This window comes from Pimephales promelas, chromosome 14 (assembly GCF_988280905.1).
Source record: "Pimephales promelas chromosome 14, fPimPro1.hap1.1, whole genome shotgun sequence".
NCBI classification, from domain to species: Eukaryota; Metazoa; Chordata; class Actinopteri; order Cypriniformes; family Leuciscidae; genus Pimephales; species Pimephales promelas.
The window spans coordinates 28,907,263-28,922,581 of NC_142782.1; the positions used below are offsets into that span (position 1 = coordinate 28,907,263).

At 36.9% G+C, this 15,319-nt stretch overlaps 2 protein-coding genes across 3 annotated transcripts; both read left to right on the plus strand.

The window, feature by feature from the left end:
* The first annotated feature begins 2,514 nt into the window (after positions 1–2,514).
* Positions 2,515–9,006, plus strand: slc2a6 (solute carrier family 2 member 6). The gene is made up of 10 exons (XM_039664552.2): positions 2,515–2,651; positions 2,739–2,892; positions 2,977–3,183; positions 5,773–5,872; positions 5,990–6,201; positions 7,194–7,340; positions 7,439–7,547; positions 7,640–7,816; positions 8,285–8,430; positions 8,644–9,006. The coding sequence occupies exons 1-10, from the start codon at positions 2,593–2,595 to the stop codon at positions 8,803–8,805; spliced, it is 1,473 nt and encodes a 490-aa protein (XP_039520486.2). The 5' UTR covers positions 2,515–2,592; the 3' UTR covers positions 8,806–9,006.
* A 153-nt stretch (positions 9,007–9,159) lies between these two features.
* On the plus strand, positions 9,160–14,037 carry LOC120474362 (uncharacterized). Of its 2 annotated transcripts, XM_039664567.2 has the most exons (6): positions 9,160–10,567; positions 11,023–11,166; positions 11,972–12,034; positions 12,151–12,360; positions 12,722–12,856; positions 13,596–14,037. In XM_039664567.2, the coding sequence occupies exons 1-6, from the start codon at positions 10,451–10,453 to the stop codon at positions 13,809–13,811; spliced, it is 885 nt and encodes a 294-aa protein (XP_039520501.2). In that variant the 5' UTR covers positions 9,160–10,450; the 3' UTR covers positions 13,812–14,037. The 2 variants fall into 2 exon arrangements, with proteins under 2 accessions (XP_039520501.2, XP_039520510.2); XM_039664576.2 differs by lacking the exon at positions 11,023–11,166.
* The last annotated feature ends 1,282 nt before the right edge of the window (positions 14,038–15,319 follow it).

Below are 15,319 nucleotides of genomic sequence, written 5' to 3' on the forward strand. Positions count from 1 at the left end.
AGCTATAGTCCAAGGCCGAAAAAAGGTCCATTCCGTCCTTGGACCGTAGGCAAATGGACGTGGGTTGGCGGACGAGCGCGTCGCCCCCCCGAAATTTTTGGGGGACCGGCCGACGGCGCCCCCGGGGCGAGGCGGCGGGCGGTTCGGGGGCCGACGGGAGGAGTCCGAAGTCTCGGGACCCCCGAGGCAGTTCCGCAAAGGCCCCCTCGGTGGCAATCTATTGAATGGGGATTCAGGTAGTGTTTTTGATAGACATTTTAAATTAAAGTTCCTGTCGCGAAAAAAAAAAAACCTATTTTACTGCACTCAGGAGCCCGTAGCACCCTCTGATCTTCTTGAAAATTTGGATTCTGATAGAGGGCCATGGGACTTATAGTGCAAAAATGGAGTCTAGACCCTTCCAGAGCTGAGATATTGAGATATTTATAATGGCATAAACGCTATGTGGGATCTCCATCTTCCTCATTACTCCACATAAAGTCAACATCAGACGCGTTGCCATGGTGATGAGCTGGCCCAAAGTTAACTTCCGTTCTGTTTGTTTATTAGTGTTTACTGGATAATATGGCATTGACTACAAACGCAGTGAAAGTTATGGTGATGAGCAGGACAGCAGGTTGATGAGCAACCTTACCTAGGGAGCAAACACAATTTTTTTAAAATAAAAATGTTAAGATTTCCTAAGAGGGAGACGGTGGTATTAAAATAACGTTAGCTATGTTTGTCTGAGTGATATCCGGTACAGTGTTTCCCATACATTTAAATAGTGGCAGCTCACCACATCAGCGCTGACCGCCACATATTGATTTCCGTGTTTTTTTCAATTTATAAGATGAGAAAAGTTGTAACTATTTGACTGTGTATTTAATGGTTAGTATCATAAACAACGCTGCACAGATCCAACATGCTGTGAATGTGGAGACCCACCTTGAAAAAAGGTTATTAGCAAGCATGTAAGAAGCCTAGCTAATAAGGAGAGCTACTGTATGTTAACCTAATAAAACCCCGCTGCGCTCGCCACAGTTTTTTTTAACAGTGTGGTAAATCAGACACTTCGGTAGAAAAACATTATTGTCTCCAATTTTTGTTCAATGGGTCTGGTAGTGTCACATTTCAGTTTGGCCAAGTAACATTTCTTTTCTTTGACAGGCAAGAAATACCAGCTAATAGCCTACTAAAGGTTATTTACTTGTTATGGATTGTCCGTCGGAAGTAAAGTTGATTAATGCACATGCGCAGATTAATGCACATGCCGTTTGTTTATGTTGTTTGTTTGTTTTGTTTGTTTGTTTATGTTGTTACTGCTGAAAGCATCGAAGTTACGACGTCGGTAGGCCAAAACGCGGAAGTGAGTTAGCATTTTAGTACTACCGGTTCCCTCGCTCTAAAGTCTATGGGATTTTGGAATGGGTTTTTGCTAAATCGCCTGAAATAAGGTCTCTGGTGAACAAAGCCTCTAAATATTTTCACGTTTTGATCTATGACATAGAACACACAGTATAACCTGTTTGTGTTTTTTTAAACTTTATTGTGTCTGATTGTGTTTTTTAAAATCTTTATATGGGCTTCAAATATGTAGGCTATACATTTTGGATTAACTTGTAAAGATTATCTTGATAGACAAAACGTGTAAGGGTCACAACCCTTTGTTAAACACAGATCTTATTTTTTGCGATTTTCCAAAAGTCTATGGGGAAAATGCATTGCTTTTCGACCGAGGGAACCCATGTGCCGCTAGAGCCTAGTTCACACTACGTGATTTTAAGCCCGATTTAAGCCCGATTTGCAAATCGTTGAGTCGCCGACAAGTCAGGGTGTTATCGCGTGCAAATCGCGGGCGATTAGCGGACGATTAACGCTCGCCAATCAGTTAGTGTGAAAGAGCCAACAACGCATCAAAGACAGCTCGCAGACAGCTCGCAGACAGGTCACCGAGCTCAGAAAAATATCTAGCATGCTAGATATCTCGCGCAGTCGCGCGACTCAATCTCAGTGATGTCATGAGTACAGCCAATCATAGCAACGCATGGGTTGAGGACACCAGGTAAATCTTACTTTTTCTTTTTTGCATTTTTTTTTCTCAGAGCAGATCGTCGAGCAAACAGTGTGCAGCACTAGTTTCTGTCTGACGTCCATATTCGCGTGTTGTGTTCTTCTCTGCAGTTTCGCGTCATTTCTGGTTCGTTTTATTGCGTGTTTTTTCGTTACAAAACATGGTTTCTAGACCAGATAGAATCGTGTTGTTGTCAACTCGTTATTTGTTTGATTATTTTCAGCTTTCGAGTTGCAATGTCATGTCCTACAAAGTGACGTCATCACTTCGGCACTCTATTGGTCTAACGTTACTGTACATGGGAAGGTTCTCTTTCTGAATGACCTTGTGGTTGCTGAGGGAAAAGTTTTGGTTGCGTAAAACTGTACTCTATTCTGTGTTGAGAGGAAGTTCTGATGTTTGCTTCCTTAATTCTTTGTCCGCCCTCTGTCTAAAGAAATTACAGAATTGCAAAATGTGCTTTTGCTTTCACTGTACCTTTCAGAAATACCCATTAGAGAATTAAAGCAGTTCAGTCTGCAGAGTGAGACAGAGGAGAGATGGCAGACTGTCCGGATGAAACCACCACATTATTAAGAAACAAACCAACCAAAACAAGGTGACTTTTTTGTTTGTCCTTTATTTTATAATATTGTTTCGATTTTTTTTCATGTATTGTATTCATTTGATTGTTTGTACTTTTCAGACATGGAAGGCTCTACCTTGCTGTGTTTTCAGCTGTTTTGGGCAATTTCAATTTTGGATTTGCCTTAGTGTTCCCCTCACCTGTCATCCCCCAGCTTCAAAAGGGTGATGACCCTCGGCTCCAAATGGACATCCATCAGATATCATGGTTTGGTGTAAGATCATTTATGTATATAGAAGATGTTTTACATACTGAGAATACAGAATCCTGTCTAGCTAGTTTCTCTTCTTTCGTTTAGTCAATTTTCACCATTGGAGCAGCCATAGGGGGTCTTAGTGCCATGGTGCTCAATGACCGCGTTGGGAGAAAGATGAACATCATGTTGTCTGGAGTACCATCTGCTGCAGGTCTCCTTGTGATGGGGTCCGCACAAAATTTCTGGATGTTATTATGGGGCAGATTTCTGACTGGCATCGCTGGTGGCATCACCGCTGGCTCCATTCCTGTAAGTTATCTGTTTTAGTCCATTCATCGATTGATGAACACACCTTTAGTAAATCTGCAGTGCCACAGTATAATTAACTTTATTTTTGTGTTTTTTAGTAAGTGCAGTCTGATTTGAATCTGATGAGATAAAAACACTGGGTGGCAAGAAATAATACTCAGACATGAGCTATTTAACATGTCTGCTGGCTTCACTCAAAAATACAGTGCAACCATTGATTCACAAATAAATTACTTTTTAATGAATCAGTTGTAGAGACTGCTTACTAATTGGATGTTTGTTTGACCACATGTTGTTAAAGGGGTCATGGAATGACAAATCAAATTTGCTTTGATCTTTTGACACATAAGACGTGTGTGTAACCAACGCATTCTCATCCCAAGGCGTCATATACGACGCTTTTGCCAAAGCGTATACATCCAGCGCACATGGCACCCTTTAGCATTAATATAACACACACAGATTATGGGTAGGTTTAGGCCTTGGGTAGGGTTAGGGTTAGACCACTAGCAGGTGCCTTCTGCCCCAAATATATATGCGTCTCATATTGACGCTAAAAGGGTGCCATGTGCATTGGATGTCTATGCTTTGGCAAAAGCGTTGTATATGACGCCTTGGGATGAGAACGGACTCTAAAATATGGAATTTTAATTAATGAAATGTCTAATGGGTCTCTGTGAGGGACCAAGCTGGCAGGCATGAGGAGTCAAAAAATATATTTTCAAAAATATAAGTTTTTATTTCCAAAAAAAAAAAAAAACTGTAAAAAAAGAGTAAAAATTCGGAATAATGATATGTATATATATATATATATATATATAAGTATTTATAAGTTTATATAAGTTTGATATATTTATCAAAAATATAAGTTTTTATTTCCAAAAAAAAAAAAAATGTAAAAAAAGAGTAAAAAAATATATATATATATATATATATATATATATATACAAAATATATATATACATATCATTATTCCGAATTTTTACTCTTTTTTTACATTTTTTTTTTTTTTTGGAAATAAAAACTTATATTTTTGAAAATATATTTTTTGACTCCTCATGCCTGCCAGCTTGGTCCCTCACAGAGACCCATTAGACATTTCATTAATTAAAATTCCATCTTTTAGAGTCCGTTCTCATCCCAAGGCGTCATATACAACGCTTTTGCCAAAGCATAGACATCCAATGCACATGGCACCCTTTTAGCGTCAATATGAGACGCATATATATTTGGGGCAGAAGGCACCTGCTAGTGGTCTAACCCTAACCCTACCCAAGGCCTAAACCTACCCATAATCTGTGTGTGTTATATTAATGCTAAAGGGTGCCATGTGCGCTGGATGTATACGCTTTGGCAAAAGCGTCGTATATGACGCCTTGGGATGAGAATGCGTTGGTTACACACACGTCTTATGTGTCAAAATATATATATATATACATAAAATTAAATCCTCTCAATTATATCATTCTAAAAAAATGCAAAACAAATCCATAACACTTTTCTTTAAAATTTTCCTAAAAATTTCTACTAAATCAAACATTACTCTTTCCTTTTTCAAATTTTGGATCATTCCCCTCCTTTTTCCCTTCCTATCTAAACAGGCCATTCTGACACAAAAGGGGGTAGACAAATACATAACATATAAACAAACCACAATAATTACAACACATGTCAAACCAACGCTACTGTATATGAACTAAGGGTAAATCAATCAAATAAATCATAACAAAGTATAAATAGCAAAGAAAACGAACAAAACTCAAAAATGTAACACTCTGCCACCCCTATGAAATGGGAACATATGGTGCAGTCCAATTAGCCATTCCCCTATTTAAACAGCTGAGAGTCAGTTGCAAACCCTTTTGCCTGTCACTCAGCCGGAGACCACCAACAGCAACTCCCCAGCAGGAACTGGTAACTCAAAAAGAACATTAACTTCACAAAACATAACTTAAAGATAATGAACCTGAAGTTAGCTAAATTGACAAAGTTAACTAAATGTGTGCCCCAAAACAGAAAACCAAGTCAAATAACTAATAAAACTGTATGTGTCCAGTTATTTATTTTGTACAATATGTAATGTGCTCCAAACAAATGAAAGTTACCACCGTGAGTTGAAGTTTCAGGCCCTGTTTACACCTACACGAAAACGCTCGCGGGTGAAAACGTAAAAAATATTTGATAGGATGTGCCTTACACGGCGACGGAGTTTTTGGTGCTTAAAAACGAAAAAAAGTGAAACCACCCTCCAGAGTGGAAATCTTTAAAACGTTCCTCCGCCGCGTTCCCGTGTAAATGGTAAAAACGCAAAGGTCTGCTTGACAGTGAAGGTTGTAAGCAGGCGCGCGGGCTTGGTGGTGTTGTAGTATGCACTCACTTAACCTACATTGAATTTCACAGACTTTTGCGTTACCATCTGCACGCGGATTTCACACCCAAAACGCTCGTCTAAACGCAGAATAAAAAGTGATAACGCCACTTTTGCGTTTTCTCTTCAGAATCGATTCCGTGTAAACATTGTGTTGTTGCTAGTGTGGCCATCACAGTCTCATTGACATCAGCTGATGATTTTTTTTTTTTTTCAAACAGGTGTATGTGTCGGAGATTTCACACCCATCTGTGAGGGGTGCGCTGGGTTCATGTCCTCAGATCACAGCTGTCTTTGGAAGTCTTGCACTCTACGCTCTTGGTAAGAGAGCTCATATTTTTCAGGTTGTTTTGGTTGTATAAAAAATACTTTCTCCAACACTTTCAAGAATTTCCTAATACGTCCTTTGAATGATGCTGTTTTATGGTCTCTCTTCAGGCTTGATATTGCCGTGGAGATGGCTGGCTGTGGCTGGGGAGGTCCCCGTGATTATCATGATGATTTTGCTTTGCTTCATGCCAACCTCCCCACGTTACCTCACCATGAAAGGAAACAGAGAAAAAGCAGTGAAATCGCTAAAATGGCTGAGGGGCCCCAATTCTGATTACTTGACTGAGTTCAGTAAGATCGAGCGCAGTATCAACTCTCAGGTAAAGCACACATTACAGTGGATTACATCATATTATCAGGGCAGTTTTGCCATGGTCATGCAAATAGAGTTAATTAGGGAGAATGGGGTCTTTGTTCCATATGTTTAATCACAAACTTCAATAATCAGACAGCTTAATTAGGATTAGTAATTAAAATTTCCTGATAACTTACTCACCCCCACATCTGATACAAGATGTTCATGTCTTTCTTTCTTCAGTTGAAAAGAAATGAAGATTTTTGTGGAAAATATTCCAGGATTTTTCTCTATATAGTGGACTTCAATGGGGTCCAACAGTTTGAAGGTCCATATTACAGTTTCAATGCAGCTTCAAAGCCTCTAAACAATCCCAGCCGAGGAATAAGGGTCTCATCTAGCGAAATGATCTGTTATTAAAAAAAACAATAAAAAAAAACATTTATGCTCATCTGGCACTAGCTCTGCGATGCGCCACGCATTAAGTAATCACGTCATGCCAGTTCCGGTTTCCGGTCCAAATTAGTCTTTGCACATTCGCTTTGTACACACTAGGTCGGTACTTCCGCCTATTCACGTATTCCTAGTATTCCTTATTCTCCTTATTCCTCGTCTGAGATCGTGTAGAGGCTTTGAAGCTGCATTGAAACTGCAATTTGGACCTTCAAACCGTTGATCGAGAACTAGAGAAAAAAAATCCTGGAATGTTTTCCTTTAAAAACCTTAATTTCTTTTCAACTGAAGATAGAAACACATGAACATCTTGGATGACGTGGGGGTGAGTAAATTATCAGTTTATTCTGAAATGAACTACTCCTTTAAGGTAAAAAAGCTGCTTAAATTTTTGATGCATGTGAATTTAAGCCAAAACAAATTGTACGATTGAATTGAAAGATTTAATGTTCTTTGAAATTGGGGCTGACAATTGTTGTTTGATTTAAAATGTATTCTTCTAAAAAAAAAAAAATCATTATAGAAAAATACAATTTTAAATGAAATGCATCTTTTCACCAACAGGGGGCACAATGGAGTGATCTTAAAACCCCTTTATACTATAAACCAATCCTAATCTCAGTCTTCATGAGATTTCTGCAGCAGTTGACTGGTATAACCCCAATTCTGGTATATTTGGAGCCCATCTTCCACATGACTGCTATATCACTGGTATGTCACAGAAAGTATATTTACATATTTATTGCCATGAAAAAGAAACTGAAAGCACATTTACACAAAAAAAAGTTTTAAAAAAAGTTGTCATTCAGGAACCGAAATATGATGCAGCATTAGTGGGAGCTGTAAGATTGATCTCTGTCGCTATTGCAGCCAGTTTGATGGACAAAGCAGGTCGAAAAGCTTTGCTCTTCACTTCAGGTTTGTGTAGAATAAAACAAAGTAGCCTACTTGGTCAATTTAATTAATTGGAAATAGATAAATGAATAAAATATCTTATTTTCTTCCTTTAGGATTTTTGATGTTTATAGCCATGCTTTCAATGACCATGTACACCCACAAAACACCATGCAGCCCAGGCAATCTTACCTTAACAGAGGGGTTGAAGAGCCCCCATGGAGGCTCAACGGGCCCAGCCTTCGATCCAATTACTCTAATTCCTCTCATTAGCACTATGGTCATCATTTTTGGTGAGTTTCCGGTTGTTTGTTCATGTTTGCTTTTACTTACTGTAGAATCTTTTTGTTTAAACTTGATTATTATGACACTTTAATTGTTATTGCTTAACATTATTATTTCGAAATGGCTTAAAAGGGACTTTACAGGGAGGCCATTTTGACTGGATTACGTACTTTACAGAATTATAAATTCTTACTTATAAAGCCAATTCACAGTTAACTGACAGGTGCCAACCAACAGCAACAGACACACTTCATCGGATCAGTGTTGATCACCATGTGGATTTGGGCACCGTTTGTTTTTGCCGATTGATCGTTCATTTGTCAGTTCATGAAATGTCTGAGAAGTGAGTGACGCACTGTAATCTGGTGGTTTGTCTGCACTATGCTGTGTGAATTTGCCCGTAGAATTAGTTCTAGTTCTATTTTCTCATGTAGAATAACATGCAATATAACATTACTGATTACTTTGCCATGCAGGTTATGCCATGGGTTGGGGGCCAATCACATGGCTGCTAATGTCAGAGATCTTACCCTTGGGTGCACGTGGTATAGCATCTGGTTTGTGTGTTGGTGTTAGCTGGATCACGGCCTTTGTTCTGACTCAAATCTTCATGCATGTGGTGGTGAGATAAATCTATTTATACACGCATAGAAACAGGAAATGAATATATATATATTTTTATGATCTGAACTTGGCAACATCCTTATTCAAGGTCATTCAAAAGATAATACAGGCTGATCTTATTTACTCATATTATACATGGTGTTTCTTATCTAATTTTAAATGGTTAACAGTCTAATTGTAAAAGGCAAACTTTTCACATCTTTTCATGTAGGAAGCCTATGGACTTTTTGCACCTTTCCTGTTCTTCTGTGTCGTCTCGGTAGTAAATATAATTTTCACTGCTAAATGTGTGCCAGAAACTAAAGGCCGAACTCTGGAGGAAATTGAGAACTATTTCAAGACTGGCCGAAGCTTCACCATTCATGATCCTTAAAATAACCAAATGCTATTATTATAATAAATAATGGTCTTACAGCACACACACACACACTTGTTGTAAGACAGTTCAATATGGTTGTAACTATGTTTATCTTTCTGAATGATCCATGATGTAAATGCATTAATTTCTCTTCAAAAGTGTGTATATAGTGTAAATGTATATTACGATAAAGATTAAATCTCTACCATCCTCTCAGTTTCTATGGTAAGATCATGTGACTGGACGCTGCATTTCCCTTTCACTGTTCTGCATTTGTTTACGTCAGTGTGACAAACCTATTGCAATGTGTGTTTGCCCAGGAACAAAAGTACAGTGATACAGAGAAGTTCAGAAATCATGATATCGGGTGTGGACCACAGACTTGAGCAAGACTTAAATATATATTTATGCATCATTTTATGCATATTCTGTAAATTCTACTGGTCTTGGTCATGTGCTGATGTATGAATATATCCATTTTTCTTGTTAATATTATTTACTGAAGTTAATGCTATAGCTATGCACAAAAATGATTATTTGTTTCTTATTGATTGCTTTTATTTGTTCGTTATTTATCGTTTGTCCATTCTTTCCCAATTAAATAGATCAGTTTTTTTTAAGGACGTTACTTCTCATTGACAGATTTAATTTGATTGCTGATAGGGTGCTTCCTGTCAATCAACACTGACTGTGTTAGCACCACATACTACATCTGTGAAGGCTAAAAATCGGTTAAAACGCCTACAGGTGGTCAGCAGTGCATTATCTGATAGGCTTATGTACGTCACTCTTGGTTCTCAATCTCTGAAACTGCCCTCCTACACCATTGAATGACAGATTTAGCCACAACCAATATAATGATATCATATTGTTACATTTTAAAGTCAAATTTTATTTAAAAAAATAATGAGAAGAATGTTAACTGTTAAAAATAATAATAATTAAGATAATTTGTTCTGCAGTGTCAGCTAGACTAATTCTCTGGCTCTTATCCAAGAGGTAGGTTGCTTAACATGTAAAAAAAAAAAAAAATTAAAGAAAATAAATCATGTGAGGAATGTTTTGCTTTAAGCTGCTTTACTAGTGAGTGAAGGGTTGCCAAAAAATCTGATACATAAGGGTGTTTAACTTTACACAATCAGGGAGGGCCAAAACTGTCATAGCCTAATTATGTCTAAACATTTCCATATCGTTCATTGTATAATTTATTTATGTGTGGATTTGATTTATTTTGCTTTAATTCTCTATATTTTCTGAGGAAACATTGTAAATAATTTTGAAACGTTGGCTATATCTTTATGGTTTAACAGTCTAATACAAGGCTATGTTTCAAAATTTCATGAAATTCACTCTTCCTTTTCCTTATCTGCTGAGGTCCTGAATCATGTCCTGAATGCACCCCGCGGCCAGTAGGTTTTTATCCCCGTTGATTTTTACGTAACACCCCTAGTGTCTGCAGCCAGAAGAGCATGAAGTCGCCATCAGCTGCACCGTGTTACTTAACAGAACCGAGGAACCCCTCCAGTGAGTTTCATAATTAGGTTTTGTAAGGGCATGCTGACGTAAGGGTATGTGAGGGCTTTGCCAGTGGGCTACAAATGCCGTTCCTCGTCGCACTGAAAACATTGTTTAACCCCTCAACTCGGACTGTGAATCAAACATGAAAAATACCAGGGAGAAAGTAATTGGAAGTCAAGTTATTTCAGCCGAACTTGTGGTAGGACTGCTACTCAGCATCGCGTATCGGATGTGTTCCAGTTTGGCTTTTCCCTCAGAGGTGGGTCTTTAATTTAGGCTACTTGTTATGTGAGTGAAACCATGTAGCCTAATACAGTAATGTGTTTGTAAATGTTAATAAGTGAAAGCAAACTAATCGTTTTGTATGAAAATGCCTGCAAAATGGCAAACTGTTTTCTTTAAAATAGAAAATAAATTAGTTTTGAAACTGAAAAAAAAAATGAATGCTGAAAGTCATAAAGGCAAGTTGTTCACTCAAAACAATTTGAATGAAACAGAACGCACCAGACGCGTCATTACGTGACACGCGCGTTGTAAAAACGCAACGCTTCTCTAAACACAAGAAAAGTTTCTTTGTAGCCGACGCCGCTTGGAAGTTACAGATTTGTTTTGTTCTATTGTAATACAATGTAGTAACTTATTGTGCATATTTGCTGAAATGATTGTTGCTATGGTAATATTTTTGTAAAGCGAACTTACGCTTGTGTGTTGCAGGAAAGCGTCAGTGACGGAAGCGCGCAGTTTGAAGTAACGCGCTCACTCGTGTGTGTGTGGGTTGCCAGTAATGTTAAGTTCATTTTCTTTAAAAGCAACAACCATCCACTTTCTCTCTCTGCTCATTCCTTATCAAGGCTTGTGGTAAGTACAATTCACAAGCTCAATATACATTAAGAAATATATTGTTTGTCAGCCTAATCTAAAAATAGGCTTGGCCTACCTAATGACTTTACACCAACATTTAGCCTATTTTAAGGGTTAGGGGAGGATCTCCCTTTAAAATTGTAAACTGTGTGTTACTTAATGCAGTCAGGTTAATTCTGTCATATAGGCCTAATATTTTTTTTAACTGACATTTTTTACAGTGTATTTCTGTAGTATATTGCCAGGTGTGTTATGTTTATAATTAAGTCAGACAAATAATGTATTCTTCATACATTAGCCTTCAAAAGTTTCGGGTCAGTAGCGTAAGATTTTATTTTTATAAATTAGGCCTAATAGGCTACTCAGTTTCAATACTTTTATTCATCAACGATGCATTATATTGATCAAAAGTGATTTGCAAGAGCAGTTTAAAACTATTTATATTTCAGATAAATTATTTTGAACTTTCTATCCATCAAAGAATACTGAAAACATTTTCAACATTGGTAATAATAATAACAAATGTCCTTGAGCACCAAATCAGCATGAGAATGATTTCTGAAGAATCACGTGACACTGAAGTAATGATGCTGAAAATATAATAAAATAGAAAACAGTTTTCTTACATTGTAAAAATTTCAAATATAACTTTTTTTCTGATTAAGCAAATGCAACACAAACTTTTGAACTAGTGTCTGTGACTGTAGTATTTAAATGGCGCATCAGTTTAGTATTTATTGTGACATTTAATGCATTTTCAAAAAATGAATTAAATACAATTTTTAAATGTTTTTTTATACAGGCTTTCCTTTCATTGTTCGGAGTCTGCAGAGAGGGATGCATTCAAGGAGGAGATCTTAAACATGTATGTTAAATGAAAACCTAATGTGTGCATTCAATTATAACAAGTCACTTTGGTATGATCTGAAGACGAATGTAAAATGCAGTGCTCCTGACTTTCTGTTCTCTTATACTCTCCAGCTTCCAATGGTGGATATGGCGGTGTTCTTGTTCTTTCTTCTAAGCAGTTTGATTCTTTTGATCTTAGATCACAATCAGCTGAAAGGCTGTTTGAAACGATCTGAACGGCTCAGTAATCCCCAGAGCTTTTTCCTTCAAATGGATTTTTTTGCCAACTTCATTTTTGGCCTCATGTGGTTGGTTTTTCCAGGATGGCTACTTGGGTCACAGGTAAAAACCTTGGACTATGTTTGATGGAAGTCAAGTCTCCTTTATTTATATAGCGTGTTATATACAGATTGTTTCAAACCAGCTTTACAGTGATGAACAGAAACATAATGATTTTGGAATGCAAAACAGAGTTTAATGCTGACATAAAGCAGCTCTAAAACGAAAACAGTGACAGTGTTTAGCTGAGGTCAGTTCAGTATTGATTCAGTTGCGTTCAATAAAGTTAATCAAATATGATATGAGAAATCTGTAAAGAAGCTCTGGAGAAAACAGTGATGTCATCAATTATAGCACAAATTTATAAGCTCAATTTCATCTAGTATCCATAGATATTAATCAATTGTGTATCAATCCATTGTAGATTAGTGGATCTGAGGATAATCTTCATCTCACACGTGCATTTGGAGCCATGATGGTTGGAGACAGCTTTGTTTCTTTTACCACTCAGAAACAAATGGCAACCAATGAAGTATCAGTCTTTAGCTGCCGAGCTGTGGTAAGTCATATTGTCAGAACATATTGCAGACTTTGCAATTTGTTCTGACAACATATTTGTTCCTAGATGATTTCACACGATTAAGCAAATTGTAGCAACTGCAAAAAGTGAAATATCTGTACTTCGTTTAAAACTTAAAATGACCTGTGTTGGTGTAATTTAATGCAGTCAGGTTAATTCTGTCATATATATATATTAAAATAAGTACATTTTTACATATATATATTCATATAGTATATATTGCCAGGTGTGTTTTGTTAAAAATAAAATCAAAGATACACTATAACACAGAAATTTATACTTTTATTAATCAAGGATGCATTAAATTGATCAAAAGTGATGGTCAGGATAGTTATAATGTTACAAAAATGAATCTACTTTAAATAAATGCCCTTCTTTTGAACTTACCATTCATCAGAGAATGCTAAAAACGTATTATGTTTTCCACAAAAGAAAAAAAATTAAGCATATAAAAAAGTTGACCGAGTGAATGGAGGCGGGGCTAATTTAAATATTAATGAATTTTACGCGTATACTAAATGAGTCAAAGGCGTTGAGTTTCATTCAAGCTACTAGATTTTTTTTTCACAGGAAAAAAACAATTAAATATATAATTTTGGTGATCAAAAATGATTGACTACAGGGGGACTTCAATAATAAACACTGCAACATTCTGTAGAACTCAACAATTAAGAAATGCCAATATTCATTAAGCATGTATGAATCTGTATCCATTTAGGGGACTTTGGCAGTTGTCGCCTTCTTGATCCACACCCAGCTCACCACATCGGCATGGAAAACCCCACATCTTTGTTTGTGCCTAGTAGGGGTCAGTCTCTGGGCTGTTAACTCCATCCTTGGCTACCTGAGCTCCAAAGACACGAGGACAGAGTCAGTGAATGATATATATTGGCATGCTGTACAAAAAAACGACGGAAGACTTTATGTACGATAGAATTTGTCTCCAGACATCATTCGGTGCATTTTGATGATGTTTATGACAAACTGTTTATACTGTAAATATAGTGTTATTGTGTTTATAAATAATAAATAGGTGTATTTCTTTGTAAATAATTGTTCTTTTTAATTTATACTTATGACTATTGTAATGAAATTGAAAATATTATTTTGATCATACGTACATATGCAAATAAAGATAAACTTGTCATGTTGTGAGTGCAGATGATGATTAGAGCACTTCATAAATAGTAAAAACATTTAGTCAGCTGTCTGTGACCTGCCTTTCACACTCTTAGGCGTCGAGTCATTCTCCTTCAATATTCACTGAACCATTTGTTTTGCGACTTCATCCAACAACCGAGGTTTCCAGGTTGGCCTTAATTAAACTTTGTTCTTCCAGCAAAGGCCATGATGTAGTTTAACTTAACAAGAGCCTGCAAAGCCTAAATAAACAGCTTTACCATGTAGCAGAGACCTATTAACACCTCCGAAAACCAGTTCCCTGAGCTTTGCACAAGAAATCTGATTCAACAGCTCAGTTAATGCATAGTGTGTGTTTTAAATATGTCCACTTGATGGCGCTCCATACACAGAGATTACGGTCAAATACATCAAATAATCGACAGTGCTAGTAAATTTACCATGAGCTGTTGGTATTAAAATGCCATTTTAAATGACATTTAGATAATCAGAACTGAAACTACTGTTGAATATGGCACAATTATCCGAATAAGCTCTTTATCTTGTAAAATTAAGTAGGAAGATGACTGGCGTGGTTCAAGATGGCTGTTTCTTTCAGTTCCTCTTTTTCCTCGTGCACATAAGGGGTTAAAATGAAAATTCGGTCATCATTTTGATCCCGTTTTTCCTTCTTTTGAGGAACACAATAGGAAGAAATTCTAAAGAATTGTAAAGGTTGCTCTTTTCCAAGCAATTACAATGAATGACAACTGAAGGTTTCAATCTTCAAAGTGCACAAAAGCAATGTAAAAGTATCATAAAAGTAGGCCTAGTTCATTTGACTCGTGCACTATATTCCAAGTTTTATAAAGCCTTATAATAGTTTGTGTGAAAACAGGCCAAAATTGGTCAAAAACGATAGGCTATGCACAATATTCAAATTTACTGCATAACATGGTAAAGATAATGATTCCCATATTTAAATATATTAACATATATTTTAAATATATCCTTACATAATTAAATACTATTTTGATACTTTTTTTTTTTTTTTACAAAAACAAGCTCCTTTAAGATTAATTGCATTAACGAGCCCAAAAATCACATCTTCACCAAATCACATGGGTTCCCACAAATCTATCTTTATGCCACAGCTCCAAATTCCGAGATGGTCCTCACTGCGGAACATGAAATCCATGGGGAGGAGTCGGATCCAGATCCAACTCCTCCCACCTTACATACACCTAAACCTAACCAACTCCGCCCCCTGATCCCTAAACCCACCCCTAATCCCTAAACCCAACCCTAATCTTACCCATCTCC